The sequence below is a fragment of the Vombatus ursinus genome, unplaced genomic scaffold (assembly GCF_900497805.2).
Source record: "Vombatus ursinus unplaced genomic scaffold, bare-nosed wombat genome assembly UNPS02006779.1, whole genome shotgun sequence".
NCBI classification, from domain to species: domain Eukaryota; kingdom Metazoa; phylum Chordata; class Mammalia; order Diprotodontia; family Vombatidae; genus Vombatus; species Vombatus ursinus.
The window spans coordinates 21,748,483-21,766,922 of record NW_020946557.1 but is presented as its reverse complement, the minus strand read 5'-3'; the positions used below and the strand labels follow the sequence as shown (position 1 = coordinate 21,766,922).

General features: G+C 37.1%; 1 protein-coding gene and 1 long non-coding RNA gene across 3 annotated transcripts in view; one reads left to right on the top strand and one right to left on the bottom strand.

The window, feature by feature from the left end:
* LAMA2 (laminin subunit alpha 2) overlaps positions 1-18,440 on the bottom strand; it is a 793,905-nt gene that overhangs the window by 142,877 nt on the left and 632,588 nt on the right. For both annotated transcript variants that reach the window (XM_027848591.1, XM_027848592.1), the window contains exons 35-37: positions 18,158-18,269; positions 10,749-10,911; positions 2,311-2,521 (exon numbers count right to left, since the gene is read on the bottom strand). In XM_027848591.1, coding sequence (XP_027704392.1) covers positions 2,311-2,521; positions 10,749-10,911; positions 18,158-18,269 — 486 coding nt within the window. The remainder of the gene's footprint in view (positions 1-2,310; positions 2,522-10,748; positions 10,912-18,157; positions 18,270-18,440) is intronic.
* LOC114033155 overlaps positions 1-18,440 on the top strand; it is a 166,101-nt gene that overhangs the window by 103,789 nt on the left and 43,872 nt on the right. The window lies entirely within an intron of this gene.

Here is an 18,440-nt window from a genome sequence, read left to right as displayed (position 1 = left end):
TTTGTTGGCTATGAAAAAGCCTTTGATTTGGTATGACAAAATGCCCTTTTAAAGCCTCTCCTCCAACAAGGTACATATGTCTAAATCACAAAAAAATCCTTGAAAGATTTAACAACAGAGATAACTCTATTTAATGACCTCTGGTTATTAATATTAAATGGGATATAAAAGAGTTGTATGCTTGCTGAAAGCGTTTGTCACTATTATGGAGGATGTTCAGCTCTTGTCTATAGATGTTATTGTGTTAATTGTCAACTCAGAGGAGGATTGATTGTAGAGGGAAGAAATGGAAAGCATGGAGACCAGTTAGAATCTTACCAGAAAGTCTAGGCAAAAAGTAATGAGAACCTGAAATGGGGTGGTTATGGTGTCAGGGGAGAAGGGAATATGGATATTGAGGAGACATAATCAATGAAATTTGGGAACTGGTTGGATATGGGGTTTAACTAATAGTGAAGAGCTGTGGATTGCTCTTATGCTGTGAACCTAGATGATAGGAACTATGATTGTGCCCTTGATAGAAATAGGGAAGTTAGGAAGAAGGGAAAGTTTAGATTGAAAGATAATGAGTTCCCTTTTAAGTGTGTTGAGTTTGGAAATGTGGGAGAGAGAATGAAGGACAGTTCTATAAAATTGCATAGAGATAATAGTTGAATATGTAGAAGCTGATGAGATCACCAATGGAGATAATGTAGAGGGAAGAGAAAAGGGCCCAGGACAAAGCCTTGGGGTACACCTATACATAAAGGGTAAGAAATAGAAAATGATCTAGCAAAGGACAATGATGATAGTTCAGACAGATGGGAAGAGAACCAAGACAAGGCAGTGTCATGAAAACCCAGGGGTGAAAATGTATCCAGAAGGAGCAGGGTCAACAAGTTTCAGAGAGGTCAAAAAGTATGAGTACTCAGAAAGGCCATAGGATTTAGTAGTGAAAATTTGATCATTGGTGAGCTTGGATACAGCATATAAGCTGAATGGTGAAGACAAAACCAGGTACACCTATGAAAAAAACCAAGTGGAAGAATAATATCTATATTCTGGACTTTTACAACTATAGATTAAATGGACAATCCATACATGTAGAATATATATCAGTACATATATACTGGACATACGCAGCACATGGATAATGAGGTAGACCCAAATTTGATTTTCTTTGGGAAAAACAAATTTTCATCTTTTTAGTATCAGTATTCTTTTGGAGTTGCTATATTGCTGAGATCCATGGAATACCATACTTTCTTCTTGAAATTCTTTTGAATAATATTTTTCCCAATTACATGTAAAAACAATTTTAACATTCATTTTTTAAAAACTTGAGTTCTACATTCTCTCCCTTCCCCCCCACTTCTTCCCTGAGAAATGAAGTAACTTATTACAGAATACCATACTTTCTAAAGAATTAAAACTGTGAATCCCCCAAAGGGTAATGGGGAGATTCATAGCAGATATAAGTAGGTAGCCACATATGAATAACTACTTAAGAGAAATAGCCTATAAAGGATACCATCAAAGAGATATATTACTGGGATAAGAAGTGGATCCTTGTGAAACATGAGAAACGAATACGAGATTACTCAGGTGCTCCATTGGTACATATACATTATCATGAGATCTAGAGGAAAATATTGGGTACATTGTAGACTATTTACTAGTTAAGAGACTTGTCTAAGAGCATTTAGTGACTACTTATTGGCAAAGTTAGGACTATAGTCCAGGCCTCCTAATAACCAGTCAAGTTTTGTTTCAAATATTCCATATTAAATTTTGACATTTTAAGATAGTTTTAGTTTGACTGTGAGACAAGAGCCGGCAACATGGAAGAAAAAAATATTTAAAAAGAACATTATTTATTTTCTCTTCCCACCAAAAGAGCATTTGTGCACCTTAGGCAAAAACAGAAAATTGCTAACTTCCCTCTCTACCCTCCTAACTTCCAATATGTATTACTCTGTCATAGAAGCTTTGAATTTCATTGCATGTTAACACAAATTAAATACTTGTGTGCCAAAGTTAGTGGAGTTTCTTGGCATTCAATATATATGCATTTTTAAAAAGCAATTTTTAAGTGTCTCTTGTTACTTATCCCTTAAATCCTTTCCTCCCCTTTTTTTTTTTTTTTTTTTTGCCTACTCCTAATCTTTGCTCTGCCTCAAATACCCTTTCTGGACTTTGTATGCCTGAGGTTTTTGATTTTTGAAAAATGTTTTCTAGCTCTATAGCTTCAGCCCTTGAACTCCATCTCTGGCATTTCCCCCATCCACACTTGCACCAGATTTTGGTCCAATACTCCTACTTGGGACTCACCTCCAAATCAGTCATGTTTTTTTGGTTTGTTTCAGATAAGCGATCAGCCTTTCTGATTTTATTGGTGGCTTCTCTCAACAGGTCCTGGGCATCATCCACTTTGCTTTTGTAATCAGTCAGTTTGTCCCTCAGCTCTTTTTCCAACTCTTCATTTTTCCCCCGGGATTCTCCAAACAACTTCTTTACTTTCCTTAGAAGGGCTTCAGCAGCTCTGTAATCACACCAACCCCAAGAATAGGTCATAAGCCCACTTCACCAGTGTAAGTATTTTTTGTTGCATCAAATCATATGCAAAGGAAATACCAAAGTTAAAAGAAAGAAAGAAACAGAAAAAAAGCAAAGAAAGTATGAAAAGAGGTAGTAAGCAAATTCCCTTTCACTAAAGCAATTAGAAAATTGGTACTTGAAAAATCACAATCCATTTTTATGAGAATTAAAAATAGAAATCTTTAGTCCTTATCAGTGGTATATGATGATTTGGGAAGTGAGATGCTTTTTCACAGTCATTCTAAGAATCAGGCTGATGAAGTGAGTTTTATGAATCACTTCACTTGTCAAAAAACATCACCTCATTCACCATAATGAGACACTTGGAACACTTCACCATTAGTCTGAATGAAGGAGACTGAATATTGATATGCCTGATTTGAAGCTATCTCTGAACAGAAATCTGACAAGCTACTTTTTCAGCTAGTTGGGTATTATTACTGTAACTCATTCCCTACTCTTTTCCTGTCTCATCTGATTTTTTTGTACCTAACCCCATCATAGTTACATACTTACTGTCTCTGTGGCTGAGCAGACATACATCTTGCCCCAGAAAATGATATAAATTTGAAAATTTGGATCTTTTCATAAGAAAGGTTGTGTGCAGCAAATACATTATTTGTCTAGTAACAACAACATGGTAGTTCCAGCATGGCAAAGTGGATAATATGGAGACCTGGGTTCTCGGCAAGTCTCTCAGCCTCCATGAGCCTCAGGAGATTCTCTAAGACCTATCTGCTAAGTCTCTTTCTTACACTGATCTTTCAGAGAATTTGGTGCACTAAAACCTGGGTGTAAGACTTTCTTAATACCTGTATGGCCTGAGGAAGGCACTTTTCCTCAATAGAACTCAGTCTCTAGGGTCCCTACTGGCTGCTAAATCGATGATAATTAGATCCTTTCCATATTCTTGTAATGACAACTACATAAGCTATCTCACAATTCATCTATTCCTCATGTTTATATTAACCTGTGGGCATATACATATGTGAATCCAACTAAATGGGACTACTTTCTGACCCCTCAAGAACATCTTGTGATCTTTCACATCTTTTCAGGCATTTAGGTGGCACAATGGCTACAGCACTGGTCCTGGAGTCAGGAAGACCTGAGTTTAAATCTAGCCTCAACCACTTACTAGCTATGTGACCCTGGGGAAATCACTTAACCTTTGCCTCAGTTTCCCTAGCTGTAAAATGGGGATAATAACAGCACCTCCATCCCAGGGTTGTTGTGAGGATCAAGTGAAGTAATATTTGTTAAGTGCTTAGTACAATGCCTGGCTCCTAGTAGGTGCTTAATGCACTCTTATTCCTTTCCCTTCCTTTGTTCATGTTATCGTTTCATCTGTCTGACAGGTCCTCTTCTTCCTTTTACCTATTGGATTTTTAGCCATCTTTTAAAATCTAACTTAAGTGTTGCCTTTTCCATGGTCCTTCCCTGCCTTGATCAGTAATGAACCTCCTCCTTGAACTTTGCAGAGTTTTATGTGACTTTTGTCTAATTCACTTATCATATACTATTGATATTATAGTTATTTGCATTGTGTCAGCCCTCAAATGGAATGCAAATTCCATGAGGTCAGGGACTGTGTCTTATCTAAGCATTGCAACTCCCCAGAAACTAACACCATGAGATGCGCATTGTAGATGCTTGAGAAAGGATCAGAGGCTCTCACAGTTGAAGGGACTCAGAAGTCTTCTACTTTAACTTGTACCTGAAAACCAATCTAGTCCCTAATAGGTTTGTTGAATGGATTTTAATACAAGTCTCCTAACAATAGTCAATTACTTGTCCCTTCTTTTTTAATGCTTCTCTCAAACCATTCTTTATTTGACTGATGTTTCTAATCTTCTTTTATTGTCTTTGATGACATTAAAGTTTACTTTGGTAAATGTGGAATATTAATAAATTATACTTGTGTTTGTTCCTTTTCCCTAACTCTTAAAAAAATAGATAATACTGATGTTTTTTGAATCACTAATACAGAAAGTTAATCAAACAAACCATTAACTTAATAATATTAGTGTCAACATAAGTACAGCATATAAACACATTATTTTATATGTCAGCTGAAATTTATATACACTAAACATTTTTTCTGTACTTCCATGTGCTGTTGGTTTTTACCATAGTTCTGTCTTTAATTCTTCCTTTATCTTGACAAGTTTCAACCATCACTTAATTATGTTACTGATTTTTTAGACTCCCTGATGACTTTTTAGGACACAACTTCCAATGGAGGCATGCCGAGAATGCCTAAAATGGTGTAATTTACATGGAAGATATTGGGGTACTTGATTCTGAATGACAAGAAAACTGATGCCTGTGTAAACAACCTGTGTTTGCCTACCATGGGGCTGAAAGTAGCCTTTTTTCATTGGCTATGTTATAGCTGGAACTGCATCTTTTAAGCTGACCAACAACATAGTTTTTTCTTGATTTTGTGTCTGAGGGTCACTCATAGTAGGTGACACCTTGAGGTAAATGGGAAGGCCCTAAGGAACATCTCCTTATTTCCTACCCCTTAGGGCATTTGGTCCCAAGAAACAGACCTGGAATTTTAGCCTTTTTCTTTCTTCCTTTTCTTTTTAAAAAAAATCTTTCTTCCCCACCCCACCCCCATTTAATAGTATTTTATTTTTTTCCAATTACATGTAAAGATAGTTTTCAACATTCATTCTTATAAGATTTTGAGTTCCAAATTTTTCCCTCCTTCCCCTCCCTTCTCCTCAAGACAGCAAGCAATCTGATATAGGTGGTACATGTACAATCAATTCAAACATATTTCCACATTAGTCATGTTGTGATAAAAGTTAGAACAAAAAGGAAAAACCATGGGAAAGAAAAAACAAAAACCAAAAAAAGTGAAAATAATATGCTTCAATCTGCATTCAGTCTCCATAGTTCTTTTTCTGGATGTGGACAGTATTTTCCATCATGAGTCTTTTGGAATTGTCTTAGATGAGTCTGTTGCTGAGAAGAACAAGTCTATCATGGTTGATCATTGCACAATGTTTCTGTTACTGTGTACAATGTTCTTCTGGTTCTGCTTACTTCACACAGCTTTAGTTTATGTAAGTCCAGGTTATTCTGAAATTTGCCTGTTCATCATTTCTTATACCACAATAGTATTCCATTACAATCATATACCACAACTTGTTCAGTTATTCCCCAATTGATGGGCATCCCCTCAATTTCCAATTCTTGGCCACCACAAAAAGAGCTGGTATAAATATTTTTTGTACATGTGAGTCCTTTTCCCATTTTTAGGATCTCTTTGGAATACAGACCTAATAGTGGCATTGCTGAGTCAAAGGGTATGTACAGTTTGATTGCCTTTTGGGCAAAGTTCCAAATTGTTCTCCAGAAAGGTTGGATCAGTTTACAACTCTACCAACAATGCATTAGTCTTCCAGTTTTCCCACATCTTCTCTAACATTTATCATTTTCCTTTTCTGTCATATAATCCAGTCCAGTAGGTGTGAGGTGGTACCTCAGATTTGTTTTAATTTGCATTTCTCTAATCAATAGTGTTTTAGAGCATTTTTTCATATGACTATAGATAACTTTAATTTTTTCCTCTGAAAACTACCTGTTCATATCCTTCGACCATTTATCAATTGTGGAATGACTTGTATTCTTACAAATTTGATTCAGTTCTCTGTATATTTGAGAAATGAGACCTTTATCAGAAACGGTGGCTGTAAAAATTGTTTCCTAGCTTTCTGCTTCCTTTCTAATCTTGGTTGCATTGTTTTTTTTTTTTTTTGGTGCAAAAACTTTTTAATTTAATGTAATCAAAATTATCCATTTTGCATTTCATAATATTCTCTATCTCATTTGGTCATAAATTCCTCCTTTCTCCATAGATCTGGCAGTAGACTATTCCTTGCTTTCCTAATTTACTTATATTATCATCCTTTGTGTCTAAATCATGTATCCATTTTGACCTTATCTTGGTATATGGTGGAAGATGTTGGTCTATTCCCACTTTCTGCCATACTATTTTCCAGTTTTCCCAACAGTTTTTATCAAATAGTGAGTGATCCCTGAAGCTGGAGTCATTTGGTTTATCAAACAACAGCTTACTGTAGTCATTTACTACTGCTTCTTGTGTACTTAACCTGTTCCATTGATCTACCACTCTATTTCTTAGCCAGTACCAAATACTTTAATGATTTCTGCTTTATAATATAGTTTTAAATCTGGTACAGTTAGGTCACCTTCCTTTGCATTTTTTTAAAAAATTAATTCCCTTGATATTCTTGACCTTTTGTTCTTCCCGATAAATTTTGTTATTATTTTTTCTAGCTCTATAAAATAATTCTTTTTGTAGTTTTGTTGGTATGACACTAAATAAATAAATTAATTTGGTAGAATTGTCATTTCTATTATGTTAGCTCGGCCTACCCATAAGCAATTGTTATTTTTCAAATTGTTTAGATCTGACTTTATTTGTGTGAAAAGTGTTTTGTAATTATATTTATATAGTTTCTGAGTTTGTCTTGGCAGATAGACTCCCAAATATTTTATATTGTCTACAGTTATTTTAAATGGAATTTATCTTTCTGCCTCTTGTTTTGGGTTTTGTTGGTCATATAAAGAAATGCTGATGATTAATGTAGGTTTATTTTATGTCCTACAACGTTGCTAAAGTTGTTAATTATTTCAAATAATTTTTTAGTTGATTCAATAGGGTTCTCTAAGTATATCATCATATCATCTTCAAAGAGTGATAGTTTTGTTTCCTCATTGCCTATTCTAATTCCTTCAATTTCTTTTTCTTCTCTTATTGCTATAGCTAACATTTCTAGTACAATATTAAATAATAGTGGTGATAATGGTCATTCTTGTTTCACCCCTGATGTTATTGGGGAAGATTTTAGCATATCCCGGTTACATATAATGCTTGCTGCTGGTTTTAGAGGGACACTACTTATCATTTTAAGGAAAACTCCATTTATTTCTGTGCTCTCTAGTGCAGCACTTCTTAAACTTTAACCCCATATGGGGTCAAGAAAAATTTGGCAACAGTAAAAGGTTTCTGAATGTGCAATGACCAAAAATTGATTAAAAATCAACCGTGTAACGAATCCAAGGTGTTTCTGGCAGTGCTTGCCCACATTTGCATCATACAACTTCACTGCAGCCTTGATTCTGACCACAAAGAATGGGCACTTTGCACTGTGCATGCACCCAGGCCATGCAATGCTAATGAACACTGCTGAAATGTAAAAAGGGATCGAGAGTGGAAAAAAATTTCAAAAGCCCTGCTCTAGTGTTTTTAATAGAAATGGGTGCTGTATTTTGTTAAAAGCTTTTTCTGCATAAGATAATCATATGATTTCTGTTAGTTTTGTTACTGATATGGTCAATTATGCTGATAGTTTTCCTAATATATTTTTTTTTTGGGTGAGGTGATTGCAGTTAAGTGACTTGCCTAGGGTCACACAGCTAGTAAGTGTTAAGTGTCTGAGGCTGGATTTGAACTCAGGTCCTCCTGATTCCAAGGCCAGAGATCTATTAGTTTTCCTAATATTGAACCAGCCCTGCATTCCTGGTATATATCCCACCTGGTCATAGTGTATTATCCTCATGATAAATTGCTGTAATCTCTTTCCTAATATTGTTTTAAATTTTTTCATTAATAGTCATTAAGGAAATTGGTCTATATTTTTCTTTCTCTGTTTTGGCTCTCCCTGGTTTAGGTATCAGTCCCATACTTTTGACATAAAAGGAATTTGGTAGGATTCCTTCTTTGCCTATTTTCCCAAATAGTTTATATAGTATTGGAATTAATTGTTCTTTAAATGTTTGGTAGAATTCACTTGTAAATCCATCTGGCCCTGGAAATTTTTTCTTAGGGAGTTCATTGATGGCTTCTTCAACTTTTTTTTTTCTAAAATGGGGTTATGTATTTTACTTCTTCTTCTGTTAATCTGTAGAAGCTGTTAAATCCTGTGTAATCTTGACTGTGGCTCCTTGACATTTGAATTCTTTCTGGCTGCTTGCGGCATTTTCTCCTTGACCTGATAATTCTGGAATTTGGCTACCATATTCCTTGGATTTTTCATTTTGGGATCTCTTTCAGGAGTTGATCAGTGGATTCTTTTAATGACTATTTTACCCTCTGGTTCTAAGATATTATGGCAGTTTTCCTTGATAATTTCTTGAAAGATGCTGTCCAGGCTCTTTTTTTGATAATGACTTTCAGGCAGTCCAATAATTCTTATATTATCTCTCCTGGATCTAGTTTCCAGGTCAATTGTTTTTCCAATGAAGCATTTTACATTTCTCCTTTTCTTTCATTCTTTTGATTTTGTTTGACTGATTCTTGAGATCTCATACAGTCTTTAGCTTCCATTTGCCTAATTCTAATTTTTAAGGAATTATTTTCTTCAGTTAGCTTTTGTATCTCCCTTTCCATTTGGCCAATTCCACTTTTTAAGGAGTTGTTTTCTTCAGTGGATTATTTTCCCCCATTTGGCCAACTGTATTTTTTAGGGAATTGTTTTCTTTAAATTTTGTCCTTATATAATCTGTTGACTCTCTATTGTATAACCCTCATTTTTTCTCCAATTTTTCAGCTACCTCTCTTATTTGATTTTTAAAATTCTTTTTGAGCTCTTCCAAGAGGACTTTTTTGGGCTTGAGATCAGTTCATATTCCCCTCTGAGGCTTCGCCTATAGGCATTTTGAGATTGTTGTCCTCTTCTGAGTTTGTCTTTTGATCTTCCCTATTGCCATGGTAGCTTTTCAGGGCTCTTTTCTGGGTTTTTTGGTTTGTTTGTTTGTTTTATTTTGGTTTTTTTTTTGGTCAATTTTAGCCTATTTTGTGATTTTTAAAGTTGAGCTCTGCTCCTGGGGCACAGGGGGCACTATCTCAAGTTTCCTGTGCTGGCGGCTTGCCCACTCCATTGGGATGGTTCAGCCTAGTTGCACCTGTTTTGCTGGGGATTCCAGGGTTGGCAGTTTACCTTCTGTGCTGGGACTGGAGGCCTCACAGCTGGCCTGCTATGCCACTAGCCTGCTGAGCCAGGACCAGGGGTCCTCGGTTGCTGATCTGTGCTGTAGCTAAGAGCTTCCCATTGGCTTGCCTAGACACTATCTGTGGTAGGCTATGCGCCCTTTTTGCCCACATGAGACAGACCTTTCCTGAAGTTCTTCTAAGTTACCTTAAGCTGGAAAATTGTTTCACTTGGTCCTTCTGTTATTCCAGAATCTGCTTAGAGGCTTGATTTAATGTTGCTTTTGATGGAAACTAGGGAAAGTTCAGGCAACTTCCTGGATTTTCTCTGCCATCTTGGCTCTGCCCTCCTTTCATCCTTTTCAGTTCTTGGAGAATGGAGTAGAATCTTTGACCTGAGAACTTGACTCCTGGGGAATCTAGGTATCTAAGAATCTAGATAGGGAGTTCAAATCATCCTAGCTGGGAAGCCCTGAGGAGCAGGGATCTGGGGAGATAGCCCAGTGGGGACTTGGGTTTGAACTTGGTAGGACTAATGATGCTATAGAGGAATGTAATTAAACTGAGATCCTAATCCATCTGCCCTCCCTAGAGACCTAGATAATAGAGGAGGGATAATATCACTGAAGAGTTAGAGGATATGTTTGTATGTTGTTGCTGTATCTTTGAAGTAAATAACGCTTTGTCAAAGTGAATCTTATGTTAAGTGGTTAAATGAAATTGGGATCCTAGTCATTAGGCCTCTAAAAATGGAGGGAACACAATTAGTGAGGACTTGAGCAAATGTCACACAGTTGAATAACTCCACTGCCTTCAATGTACCAGAGAACCCTAGGGTTGGAGGTAGAATGGAATAGAGCTTACCTTCAGAGTGGGGCCATAGGAACCCATGTTAGATTTCTGTGGATAATTGTGTTGGGGTGGTGTTATAGCAAGCTAAGTCTTGGTTTCTTATTCCATCTTCTCTTTGTTCATTCCCACAATCAAGTGTTCTTTTTTTTTTTACCCTTACTTTTCAACATTTCTCTACTAGTACTCCTCTCCCACGCAACAAGTGTCATCATTAGATGTAAGGAACCTTTTACCCTCCAGATGTGAAATGTTTAACTTAGACATTTTAGAGATGTACATGGAATAAAAAAAGATTAAGAAACACAAGTGTAAGGTTCAAAAAAAGAAAGTCTATGGTAGACTGACTTACACCAACTCATCCTGGGCAACTTCATTTTGCATATCTAGATTTTTCTGCCTTAATTCTGCCATCATCTGATCAATCTCTTGCTGTAGCTCTTGAAGACTTTTCTCCAAGGCTTTGTCCTGGGCTCCAAGAGTTTCATTTAGTTTTGTAGCTTTTTCATTTACAGCTATAGGAGGTAAAACAAATAGTGAAGATCAGTAAATAAAAGTGACACATTCAATAACACTATTTAGCATCTGCTCATCACTATAGTCTCCAAATATAATACAACATGCCATGAGTAGTCCTGCTATGAAACATAAAGGCAATTTGTGTAATGATCAGCAACAAATAGGGGGATTTGACATATTCTCTAAGATGTCTTATTGTATTCCATTTTGAAGCACATTCCTAAAATTAGGGCGGTCAGGTGGCTCAGTGGATAGAGTGCCAGGCCCAGAGTCAGGAAGACCTGAATTCAAATTCTGCCTCTGACAGTAGCTGTGTGACCCTAGACAAGTCAATTAACCCTGTTTGCCTCAGTTTCCTCATCTGTAAGGCAAACCATTCCAATATCTTGGGCAAGAAAACCCCATGGACAGCATTGGAGCTACAAGATTTGTGTAGTTTCAGATAGAGCCACCCTCCACTCCCATCTCAGTGTGAATGTGGTCAGTTTTGTGGAATGCTCTCCACCTACCAGTGCAAGTGCCCACTAATTAACCATTTGCTGAGAGATGCTATTGTTAGTCACATGTACTGTGTTGTTGCTTTTATGATCTTTTTTTTATGAAATCACCAAATTTTCAGTTTTTCTCTGGTCTGTTAAAGCTATATCCCTTATGTAATTTGCCACCTGCCAAAACCATATATGTGTGGGTATGTGTAATATCTATGCATATATATATATGTGAATGTGTATATTACATATAGATTTACATGTAGGTTTATATATATATATTATATAATACATGTATATGAACATATATATTTGCATACACATATGTGTGTATGTGTGTAATAAAACTCCCTATGAGATCTGATCTACATTAGGTCTTGGACTCATGAAAAATGATGAAGGGGTTGATACTCTACAGAGCTCCACACTTTCCTGTATTGTTATTTTTATTCACTATACATTTTAGACCAACCTTCTTTAGATATATGAATGTTAAGGGACAGAGTTAAACTCAAAATGTTCAAAACAGTCCTCATTACTTTTCTCTAACCCTGCTCCTTCACATAACTTGACAATTGGCAACTAGGTGTTATAGTGGGTAGAGTGCTAGATTTGGAGTCAGAAACACCTGGCTTCAAATATTGCCTCAGATACTGTGTAATTGTGTGTCCTTGGGCAAGTCACTTAACCTCTCTCAATGTTAGCATTCTCATTTATAAAATGGGCATAATAATGGCACCTATCTCCCAGGGTTGCTGTGAGGACCAAGCGAGATAACATCTGTATAGTGATTTGCAGACCTTAAAACATTACATAAATGCTAGTTATTGTTGTTATTATGTGTTTGACTATTGATGTTACCACTGACTCTTCCCTTTCCAATCCATCTGATTATTTACAAAGTCCTACAAATTCTACCTCTGCAATATCTCTGGCACTTTTTCCCCTGCCTCTCTCTTCCCAGTGCTACCATCCTTCTACCTGCTTCAATTATTCCAATAATCTTTAAACAGATCTCTCTGGTATCACTATTTCATTCCTCTGATCTGGATCAGTTTTCCAGATATACCTGCCTAATGAGTCTTCCTTATGCATCAATCTAGGTTGTGACACTATTTTGCTCAAATATTCTCAACATTTCCCCATTATTAACTAAATAAAGTCCAACTGCTTTGCCTGGCTCTCAACATCCTCTACCTTTTGATGCTAATCTATATTTTCTCCTTTGTCTTACTAAATCCTTCCACATCTTTGATATTTGAGCTGAATTAGACTTCTCTTTGGAAAAGACTCAAATGTTGGAAAAGATTGAAGGCAAAAAGAAAAGGGAATGGCACGGATAGATAGCTAGTATCATGGAAACCACAAACGTGAATTTGGACAGACTTTGAGAGATAGTGGAAGATAGAAGGGCCTAACATGCTATCGTCCATGGGGTCATGAAGGGTTGGCCATGACTGAAAGACTGAACAACAACAACAACAGATTTCTCTCTGTCTTAAAAAAGTGGACCTGCTCTTTCCTACCACGGTGCCTTTGCTCATGTTCCTCATGATATTTGGAATTTTCTCTTTCTTTTGTTATCCTTTTATTGCTACCCATCCCTAAAAGTCCCAAATGTCACCTCTTCTGAGGAGTTTTCCCTAATCCATTTAGTTGATAGTTACCTTTTACATTTTAAAAATGCAATTTTCTGGTTATGTGTCTAATTCCTCTTCTAGACAATAAGCTTCATAAGGGCAAGGAATATATATTTTTTCTAAACTTTATATTTCCCCTAACACCTAGCATAGTCCTCTGCTCATGGCAGGTTTTTAAATAAGAGTGTAATGAATTAAAGGCAGAGAGTGGCAAATAGAGAGTTTAAAAATGTGGCAGTAATGTCTATAAGGCTAATTTTGGAGTCAATGTGGTTCTGAGAACAAGTGATGTGTAAACAACTGGAAGAAATCCCCAGTGTGGGGACAGATCAGCTTTAGGAGAATTTTTGTTGTATTAAGAAAGGCATATTGATGGATGAGCTCTAATTTTTCACTGCTTAAAAGCTTGGGAGCAGGAGTTCATATAAATTTCAACTGAAGAAGAATATATCATCCAGTCCCTTTTATAATGAACATGTTATTGGCACTATTTTATCACATGTGAATGCCTTCTCTATTACACAGCACTCAAAAGAACTGTAAAATGAATGAGTACCACTTATATTTTCATAATGAATGGAAAAAAAACCCCTGACTCTTATGCCATGAGAAATAGATTGAGTGACCTAAATTTGCTCTTAGAAACTACCCAGGAGTCTTGTGATGGTGAATCCATTTTTGCTTTTCTACACAGATGAATGTTTATAATTCTAATGCTGCAAGACTAAGCACTTCATGAACTCATCAAGAGTCATAAAAAATCAGAGATTATGAAACTATACTTAGATGAGAGTGCCTTAGATCCTTGAAGCTGATTGGCTGCAAAGAACTCATGCCTTCAGGGGCATTCAGGATAAATGGTGTCTTTTCTCTATTAAAAACACATGCACGCGCATGCATACACACACACACACACACACACACACACACAAACACTTCATGTTACAAATGATCTATAGGACCACTTTCAGCTCTCAGAGTAATTTGCTACCTTTTCTAAATCCTCACTCTGCTCGTGTTAATTAATTGTTATTATTGTTATCGATATAAAGGAAAATAGGCATGGATAGGTTATACATCTTGCTTAAAGGTCACTGGTTGACATTTTTTGCTGCCAGGCCTTGGAGTGGAATTTTAGATAATCATCTTCATTGAGGGTTTGGTTCAGCTCAGCCACATTTTTTTCATTATTTGAGGGCATGAAAGGGCATTTCGTGGTATTTTGACCACTGTCTATATTTGTTAACCTAACAGTCGCTGCTTTGTTTAAAATCTTCATGCAAGTGTTAGGAGTGCTGGGCCTTGCAGACTTATCTTCTTGAGTTTAAATCTGGTCTCAGACACTTAACTAGCTGTATGACACTGGGTAAGTCACTTAACCCTGTTTACTCAGTTTCTCATCTGTAAAATGAGCTGGAGAAGGAAATGGCAAACCACTCCAGTATCTCTGCCATGAAAACCCCAAATGGGGTCTGCAAAGAGGACATGGCTGAAACAACTGAATAACAACAACAAACAGCAAAAGTGTTGTTATATTGTACCTTCTGTAATCTTAGTGAGGGCAGGTCTAGGTGGCTCACAGGGAGATAGGGAAAAGGGAAGGGGATGGAAGGCTAAGGGGTGGAGCAGTAGGAGAAGTAAGGTTTTTACCCTTATAGGTTTACAGAAGGAATAAATCAGTCACTAAGCATTTATTAAACACCTGTTTTGTGTCAGGCATGGTGCTAGGTGCTGGGGATAGAAATAAAAAGGTAAGAAAGTCCCTGTGATCAGGGAGCTCACATTCTGTTGTGAATGATTTTTTTTGTAGAAAAAGTTTTGTGCAACATTCAAATTTTCTGTCAGCTGCTGGTAGTCTATGGCTCTAGGTACCTACATGTCTCTTGGGTTTCTAAATAAAGAAGGGTGACAACATACTCATAGCAAGGCCTAGACAAGGGGTGAGGAACCTAAGGCCTCGAGGCCACATGTAGCCTTCTAGGTCCTTGGGTTCGGCCTTTTGACTGAGTCAGTTTTACAGAACAAATCCTTTTATTAAGGGAATTTGTTCTGTGAAGTCTGGATTCAGTCAAAAGGCCGAACCCAAGTAGAAGGCCACATGTAGCCTTGAGGCTGCAGGTTCCCCAGGCTTGGCCTAGACCAAATACTAAGAACATAGGATCACAACATTATAGATTTCATGATGGAAGAACCTTAGAGGACATCCAGATCCATTCCTTCATTTTAAAGGTTCAAATGCTGAGCCCTAGAGAGGTTAAGTGACATGTCTAATTAGGAGCAGGAATTGAAGCTAGGCCCTCTAACCCAGGCCCAAACCAAAGGTGGTACAGTGGACAGAGGCTGGAGCCTGGAATCAGGAAGACTCATCTTCTTGAGTTCCAATCTAGCATCCTGGGAAAATCACTTAGCCCTGTTTGCCTCCATTTCCTCAACTGTAAAATGAGTTGGAGAAAGAAATGGCAAACCACTCCAGTACCTTTGCCAAGAAAACCCCAAATGGGGTAATGCAGTCAGACATGACTGAAATATGACTGAACAACAACAAAGGACCAATGGTAATGCCATGGCCAGTTGCAGTGAATACAGAGGACTGCAAAATGAGAGAAATGGGGGAAAGAATAGTGAAGCACCGTCACCAACATCTTAAAATGCAAATACATATTCACTCCCAACAAATCTTTGATTAAAATTGTTTAATGATTAATCTTTGGAATAGGCTGGCAAGTGCAAAGTGTTAGGGATTTGAACAAAGGGCAAATGGCCAGTATACTGGATAGTTCTGCCATACATAGTCTCAGGTATATAAAAACACAGCTGTCATGAAGATTTGCTCTGAATGATAGGATTATTGATTATAATAACTGAGGTCATAGTGGTCCAATAGGACCAGGACTCTCAGTGTGACCTTGTAAAAGCTACAGCCTTCCAGAGAGACTTTCAGTGTCCTCATCTGTAAAATAAGGAGGGTGGACTAGGTGGCTTCCAAGGTCCCTTAAAGTTCTAATTCTATGACCTATGATCCTGAAAGAGACATTAAAGGCAATGCTGCCTTACTTCCCTTCCACATTTGGTGCATATGTTCCTTCCTAGAGCATCTCAGAGAAGTAATGATTCAGCCTGTGCTTGAAGACCTTTCGTGAGAGAGAACTCATTACCTCACGAAAGCAGCCCATTGCATTTTTGATCAACCCTAATTGGTAAGGGTTTCCTCTGCAAACTGAACTAAAGCCGTAATGACTAAATACATATCAACAATTTGGGGAGGTTCTCTTTTTATTATTGTTATTATTGTTTTTTTAGGCAATTGGGGTTAAGGCACTTGCCTAGGGTCACACAGCTCGTAAGTGCCAAGTGTTCGGTCTGAGGCCGGATTTGAACTCAGGTCTTCCTGACTTCAGGGCCGGTGCTCTGTCCACTGCGCCACCTAGCTTCCCCAAGGTTCTCTTTTTAGAAGAACCTAAAGATCAAAGGTTTTGAGGTAGAAGGGATCACATAGCTCATGTCGTCAAGTCCTCCTATTTCTAAATGAGGAAACTGAGGCTCAGAGAGGTTAAACAACTTTTTTTCATGGCCACTCAGCTAGTAATTATCAAAGCCAAGAAAAGAAAAGATAAGAAAACAGCTTATCTGATTCTAACTCCAGTGTTCTTTCCACATCTGTGAGAACTTTTGGAAAAATATTCATCTGTAATAATCATTGCTATTCCTATGCCTCATCCAAATTGTTTCTTTCTAAATTCTCATTTCTTATGCTTTTTTTTTCTTCTGATTTGCATCTTGCTGTTATTATGCCAATGATGATTCTCTATCTGCGTACCTGAGAGTAGTTATGACCCTAGGCAAGTAATTTTATTGCTCTGAGGCAGTTTCCTATCTGTAAAATGGAGGTGATAATACTTGAACTACTTTTCTCAGAGCACTAATGTGAAGAAATGCTTAATAATTCTTAAAGCATGAAATAAATTGGAGCTATCGTTGATAAATAAAACATGTTGGTTTGGGTGTAATGTTATATGGGATAAGTCTATAGTTATTCTTCCCTTTGAGGAAGACAGAAACAGTATTATCTGGAAAAGAATATGGTACAAAGGTATAAGGTTCAGATTTTTACTATAGGCTTTCAGAGTTAAAGGTTACCTATTGCTTCTCCTCAGGCTCAAATTAGAATACTTCTATAAGAAAGAGGTCTATGCAGGTATGTTATTTCTCAGGCAAACTCTTAGATAATTCCTTACCCTCCAGGGCAGCCTGTCCTATTGCATTTGGTTACAGGGAATGGCATAATACCAAAAATCTATAACAAAGTATGGCAACCAAGATACGGATTTTCATTCCCAGTTTCTAAAGGCATCTATTTTTAAAAAAGTTAAGTCTGGGTTAAAATTACTTCTCCAATTAATACTGGTATTTAAGAGGTAGCATTTGCTCAGTATACACTTGCCTTTCTAAAAAGCTTCACATTCTGGACATTTACCCAAAACTTACTTCTGATATTCCACTTTGATTCTCAACCAGATTGGGTGATGCCAAGAGGACAAAGGGCCAGGGCAATACAGCTTCTCATGGTTGGGTTATACAAACAAGCTCTAAGCAACAGATGCTCATTAACAACCAGTACTAATGTACTTTAAAGGTCATTTTGAAGAATAAATATGTCGTTTGAACAAACCAAATAGAATGAGAAAATTAGCCTTTTTTCCAAAATTAAAATCTTTTTAATTGTCTTGCAAACATACTGGAACAAAGCATAAGGTGGTCATTAGTTATTTAACCATAATAGCCTTTCCTCGAGAATTAGAACATTCCTAGAGGAATGCCTTCAATTTATTACTTTCTGTGCTCGTAATAACCACTTCACTAGCTATTGTCTCTAACTTGACTCTGGATTGTAGGCAATCTGCTGATATTTTTCCTGAATTTCTTAATTAAAAAAAATTCATAGAACACAGACCTTTAAATCGTCTTCTGTCATCTAATACTAGTGAAATTTCACTTCTTCAGCCAACCATTTATTGAGCACTTTCTATGCACAAGACATGAGGCTGTTCATAGTCATGTCAATGCATGTGCCCTCTCTTTTTGGAGGAGTTACTAAAGTGTGCTGCTTCAAATACCTTCTGCATCCTGGACAATTTCCTTAACGATTCCTCCCAGAATCTTTGCTCTCATGTTGGTTCGCTCAGCATCCTGCCCGGTCTGCTCGCCATCTGCTGTCACCTTGGTAGCCTAATGATCCAAACACAGGAAAAACATAATTAATGGATATGATGAAGTTCCAGCAGGATATGCTCTTTCTGGCTACATTTACTTTCAAATGTTACTTTGGGCCAAAGGCAATTGATGAGTCATTGATCAGATGTACTGGAAATGACACCCTGTGCTCAAATATACAATTAA